This window comes from Protopterus annectens, chromosome 11.part0, assembly GCF_019279795.1.
Source record: "Protopterus annectens isolate FY-2018-M chromosome 11.part0, PAN1.0, whole genome shotgun sequence".
Taxonomy (NCBI): domain Eukaryota; kingdom Metazoa; phylum Chordata; order Ceratodontiformes; family Protopteridae; genus Protopterus; species Protopterus annectens.
The window spans coordinates 759,878,320-759,884,933 of record NC_056745.1 but is presented as its reverse complement, the minus strand read 5'-3'; the positions used below and the strand labels follow the sequence as shown (position 1 = coordinate 759,884,933).

Below are 6,614 nucleotides of genomic sequence, written 5' to 3'. Positions count from 1 at the left end.
TTGATGGATTTTATCTGGGAAGGAAAGAAGACAGCAAGGGTCAAGTGGGATAAGCTGATTCTTCCAATAGAACAAGGTGGACTATGATTACCCAATTTGAGGGAGTATTTTAGAGCAACACAGTTAAGGCTCTTATACATAGCAGCAGAAAACTATAACTGAAAGTGGAAAGGAATGATGATGATACAAGGGGAAGCTCAAGAAATAAGGAGAAATTGGGATTTTGTATGCAGACTCCTAAGGAGAACAACAAAAATCATACAGAGTACTATATTCATAAAATAGCAGAGAGTATTCCAAATACTAAACCAGCACGAGAAAGGAGAAAAGAGATTCTGCTGATAGGGATGACTGTGGTTAGTGATACAGATAATAGGCAAGAGGCTGGAATTTATTGGAGAAAACTGGCAAAGGAACCAATGTATTGGGAGCAAATAACTAGAAGGAGAAAGGTAATAGAATGGGAAGAGGCCAAGAATTTATTTGGACTGCAGGTTAGAAATTGCCTTCCATAGCAACAATTGATATCAGAGTATAGGCAAAGGGAAAGAAATAGGGGGTTCTTAAATGAAAGACCAGCACTGGTAAAGTTTTTAATAAAATCTAGAACAGAAGCAGCTGTTCAAAAAGGAATAATTAGTAAAGCATATAAAATATTGCATGATAACTATAATAATCAGAGGAACATAGAAAGGATTGGGAAGAGAGATTGGATAAGCAATTCACAAACAGACAATGGGGGATGTATGTGTATCTCCCAAATATGCAACAAAGTCTAGACGATTTAGGATCTTTGCCTTGAAGTGTTTTCATAGGTATTTTTATACCCCATGTAGACTTCAAAGAATTTTTCCTCAGGTGGATAGCAAATGTTGATGTGACAAGCAGGAAAGAGGTGACTGGGGACATATTTTTTGGGAGTGTAATGAGCTGGAAGACTTTTGGGATTCCCTGCGGACCTCTCTGTCAGAGATACTGGGTGAGCAAACTGAATTAACTGGGGAGATGATTTTTTTTAGCTATGATACAGAATCGGAATTGCCTAGACATAGTAAAGCCTTGCTGAGTCTAATTATGGTTGCTGTCAAAAAAGCAATTACTACAAAATGGAAATCAAAGTCTAGACCAACTTTATTAGAAGTACTGAATATAGTAACATGGATAAAACAACTGGAATTGGAATCTTTAGAAAAGGGAAGGAGCAAACTACATAGGAAAAATGGGAATTGTGGGAAAATATATGCAGAGAAGGAACAAGGTTTAAGAGGCAGGATTTGAATGAGGCATATTATGCTTAACTGACAATGACTGGATAGATTATAAGTGATGCATAATGTTTGCAACTACAGTTGTGTCAATGGTGTCTGTGAAGTATGTTTGCAACTAAAGTGGTGTCAATGTTGTTTGTTTTTCATTTATATAAATGTAAGATTGCCTGTGTCATACGTGATAATTTAATAAAAATGCTTAATGGAAAAAAGAACAGTAGCCAGTTGTACCTGGATCCGAAAGGTTAATGTGTTGCCAAACCGAAATGGAACCTTTTGCTTATAAACTGGGGAATCTGTATGAGAAATATCCCATGTTGTGCATATTTTATCATATTAAGTTTTTCATTTCAGAGCCCTAAATGTAGCAAGGAATGCAGATATTCTGTCACCGCTGGGAGCTCTGTACTACAACACAGGTAGATATGAAGAGGCCTTGCAGGTTTACAAGGAGGCTACAATACTTCAACCTGAAAACAGTGAGGTCCATTTAGCACTGGTCAGTACATTCTCAGTAAGTTCTGTAATAGTAGGCAGAAGAACCTTCCGGTTGAAATGTACACAGTATATGTCTGGTACATGAGAAGAGGCTGATTCATAATGGTCACCTCATTCTAACACGTATGATGAATTATGTTTGAGGGAAAATTGAAATGTGTTTGGGCAGTTGTAATTTAGTAATGCAAGTAAAAGAGCCATTCTTTCTGTCTCTCTCTCTCAGCCCCAAAAAATGATCAAGGTCCAAAAAAAAGTTGAACAAAAACAGAATGCCAGCCCTGTAGATTTTTATGTTCATAAAAGAAAGTAAATCCAATCTAATGCAGGGCACTATTAAAACATTAATGTAGTAACAAAATACCTATTTTGTTACATCAAAAACAAAGAAAAAAGCACCTTTAAAGGAAGCCTGACTCAACAGGCAATAACAAAAGTATAAAAAGCGGCTTCCACCAATACCTAATTTGTTACATCATGTACTTCCATATCAAACTGTTTTTATTTGGTGCTGTCACAGTATGACTAATTATTTGATCACAAAATGGTTGTGATGTCAGTTAGAAGAGAAGGTATAGGTGTTTGCTGTATGTATTATTGATGAATCTGTATACAGTCAGAATGAAGCTTTTGTTTATGTTATTATGTAAATGTGTCCTATCTGTAACTTAGTATTTCAGACAGTATATATAGTGTTACACTGTACAATACAAATTGGAAAGAAACTGAGGCCCTTTCTGAGTTCTGCATCTCCTCTTTAGTTGTCATCTTCTTTCGGCTTTTCCCAGTTAGGGGTCACCACAGTGGATTACCTGTCTGCTCATGATTGCCAGTGGAGTTTTATGGTGTCGAGTTGCCAACCCGGTGCCCAACCTTCCACAGATGGAGCACACATGCACGCACTCATGCCTAGGGCCAATTCAGAGTGTCCAATCCACCTACAGCATGTCTTTGGGATGTGGGAGGAAACTGGAGCACCCAGAAACCCACGTGACCACAGGGAGGACATGCAGACTCTGCACAGAAGGCACCCCAACAGAGGAATGAACTGGAGAACCTCTTGTTGTGAGGTGGCAATGCTAACCGCTCCACCACCGCGGCGGCCCTGCATCTCCTCTTTAGTATGGCTTTTTTCAGTACGAGTAGTTACTAGAGTAATAATCACCACACAACCATGGCTAATATAGGATAAACAAACACCATTCATTTTTTACCTGTAGTAGGTAGACCCTCTTTCACCCATGGTCAGGTGCTGCTGTATTTATATAATGAATTAAACAAATATATAATTCTTAGCATTACTACATAACTGCATTGTATATGAGACCTCTTTTCTGCCTGTGGATGTATCCACATGTATTAGGAAGTGTGAAGCTGTCCTTGGTATGCAGTGAATATGTACGTTTCTACACATGCTCAGTCACAGAGATTGCGTCTCCTAGCATGCAGTTCTCTGGCACTCAGTCCAATGTCCCATGCTTCTGGTTAGGAACATTTTCTAATGACTGCATACTGGGTGTAAGAATTAGCTCACCATGCAACATACAGTTACTTCAACAAGGGCTTGGCTATGCCAGCTTTTGGTATACTAACAAAGGCCTTAAACTAAATACGAAGAAATATGGGAGGGGGCTGTTTGGTAAACAAACAGCTCTACATCTTATGATATAAATGGCACAACTCTCCAAACTGATACAGTCTTCAGGGACTTGGACACCAGTGCTGACAACTCTGCGATGATAGGAGGTACTGCCAGCACAGCTAGCTGGAATTTTGTAAATAATTATATGTCATTTGTGAATATCAAATTGACTTATACAAAATGTTTGTGTTACAAATCATAGGAAGTTACTAGGCTATTGGCCCTGAGGCCCTTATAAGCCTAGCCAAGAGTTTAGCACATGTTTAGACAGGTCAGCACCCGATGCCCCTGTCCAGCAGGGACATGGATGGAATCCCAGGGATGTATTTTCTGCTTCCCATTCAGTTATCTAGTTGCTCTTAAAAAGGGGTAAAGAGGTACTGTGCTTGATGTGCAGAGGTGTCTATTCCACAGATGGGGGAGTCTCTGGGACACAAATCTGTCCTGCCAACAAGGCCTATTCATATCACAGACCAGGATGAGGCTGCATGTTCGGTTACTCGAGTGGAGCTTGATTTGCGGATATGCAGTAGTCCCATCATCAAGGCGGGGTCTGAGATCACCTTCTATGCCAGACAGAGGACATCACTGAGGATTCTGTATGAAACTGTGTAGAGTGATAGGGCTATTAGCCTATCTGTGTAGAGTAGATTTTTGAGGCCCAGGATTCTCCTGGTGAGGAACCTTTGTGGTCTCTCCAGCTTCTGCATGTGCTTTGCAAGGTACATGCTGAACGGGGCATTGTACTCAATAATGGGCCTTATAAGGGAAGAATACATGAATGTTATGATCTCCTTGTCTCTGGATGAGATACCCTTATTTATGAGGTGGGCCATGTAGGAAGCTTTCCATACAATGGAAGCAATGTGGTGGTCAAACGTCAGGCTGTCAACCTGGGTGCCCAAATCCCTCACGATTGATTGTGTGCTTAGGACGTTGTTATTAATGTGATAATTTGTGGGGGATGTCACCCTACCCAAAGGGGATGATGATGCATTTTTTTGGTATTCAGCTTGAGGCCATATTTCTGGCATCAGTCAATTGTTTGTGTGAGACCGTCTTGGAGGATATCCACATCACTAGGGGAATTGATGACAGCACTCAGCTTGCAGTCATCTGCAAACTTGGTCAGCCATAGCCCACTGGTTTTGGCCTGCACCTCAGAAAAGTATATCCCAAATAACAGAGGCCCCAAGACCAAACCCTGTGGTACATCACTCATTAGGAGTATACTACTTGAGGTGGCTTCCCCTGTTTTGATTAGGTGGATTCTATCAGTGAGCCAGTTAACTACCCATCTGGTAACATACAGACATGCATAGTTGAGAGAGTTTATCTATTATGCATGAGTGGGGAATACTGTCAAGGACTTTGACCAGGTCAAGGTAGGCAGTGTGCACCCCCTTCCTATCCTCCATGGCTTTGGTGACTGTCTCAAAGAAGCCAACCAAATTTAACACATATAACCTCCCCTTGATTAAGCCAAACTGTGTGGGATCAAGTGTTTGGAGGTTGCCAACATCCTTGTTAATGAGGTCCATGATAATCCGTTCCATGGCCTGGCAGATCAGGGTAGTTAGGCTGATGGGTCTATAATTTTCCAGAGCAGTGGACTCTCCACCTATGTGCAAAGGGATGACAGTGGTTCTCCTCCACCCAGCTGGGACAAAGCTGATACTCAGGCTTTGGTTGAATAGAGTGCCTAATGATGCTGCAAGTTCCTGCCTGAGTTCATGTAGGATGCAGCCTGGGATGTTATTGGGTCCCATGGAGGCTGTATTTTTTGCCTTTGAGAGAGCAGTAATGACCTGTTTCCTAGATATAAGGGGAAGGGGGCAGGTACTGGTAATGTCCTGATTTACTGATGTGGGGACAGAGGGGTTTTCATTGAACCTGTCAGCCAGGAAGTTTGCTATATGTACAGCATTTGTATATGTGGTGCTCTTGACCACCAGTTATGAACAGATCCGGGTACTTCCTTTGAGATTGCAGACATATGTGAAGAAGGCCTTATGATTGTCTCTAGCAGATGTGGCCAATTTGGAATCTAAGCTTTCTTTGAAGGATTTCACTAGTGCTCTTATTTGCTTGTTCAGGCTAAGGAGAGTGTGCTTCCAGTTGTGCACCTGCTCCTTCTTTGTCCTCGACAGAAATGTTTTCCTTTTGTTATAGAGTTTATTTATTGCAGATGTCCACCAGAGTCAAGGGCACCTGCCAGTAGCCCTTGATAAGATCAGTCGTGGTCAGATATGTAGCCCCACCCAGCTGCTCTAGGGTTTCATCTGTCCTAGGCCTGAGGTAAACATCTAGCTCTGTGTGACTAGTTTCATGTAGTCCACACAAAACCTACCGCTGACATCCTTCTTTGGTACCAGCACCACTGGGGAGACACAGGGACTGTTGGACTCCTGGATTACCCTCAGTTCCAACAGTTCTTGTATCTCCTCCCTCAGAGTCTGTTTGACTCTCTGGCACCCTATAAGGGGACTGCTTAATAGGCCTTTGGGGTCCTATATCCACAAGGTGCTGCACCAGATAGGTACACACTGGTTTCCCAGTGATCATGCCCTTAGCTCCTGTAACACTGCTTTTATTTCTCAAGCCTGAGTAGAGGATAGCTGCTGGGACATTGCTACTCCTTCCACTGATGTGTCAGTCCGAGCCTCACTAAGGAGATCAGTCACCAGATTCCCCCTCAGACTCCTCCTGACATATACTGCAAATATACAACACATGGGCCTCTTTATCATGGTAAGGTTTCATCATGTTAAAATGGTACATTTGGTGCCACTGCCTCCTGTCTAGCAGTTCTATTATGTAAATGACATCACTGACCTTCCTTACCGCTTTGATGGGTCCCTCTCAAGCTGCCTGCAGCTTATTGTGTCTGACAGGAATGATGGCTTGAGCATTCCTGTCATACTAGACCTTTTTCTGCTGTTGAACTTCTGCCAGGTTCTCATGGGCCAAGCTCAAGAGTTCCCTGAGCCTTGTCCTGAGGTTTAGGGCACATGCCACAACAGACTTCTTGTGGAATTCACACTCACCCACCCACTCATAGCGAATCAAATCTAGAGGTTCCCCCCACCCGATGCCATACAGCAACTCAAATTGTGAAAAACCTGTGGATTCTTGGGGTACCTCTCTGTATGTAAAGAGCAGCTGGGGCAAATATTTGCCTCACTCTCTCTTAAACTGGTCTGGCATAG

The 6,614-nt window shown here is 42.3% G+C and overlaps 1 protein-coding gene across 1 annotated transcript in view; it reads left to right on the top strand.

Annotated features, from left to right (window-relative positions):
- The window catches only part of TMTC1 (transmembrane O-mannosyltransferase targeting cadherins 1), a 2,511,834-nt gene that overhangs the window by 2,424,484 nt on the left and 80,736 nt on the right, over positions 1 to 6,614 (top strand). The window contains exon 12 of the mRNA XM_044087246.1: positions 1,623 to 1,767. Within this exon, the coding sequence (XP_043943181.1) occupies positions 1,623 to 1,767 (145 nt within the window). The remainder of the gene's footprint in view (positions 1 to 1,622; positions 1,768 to 6,614) is intronic.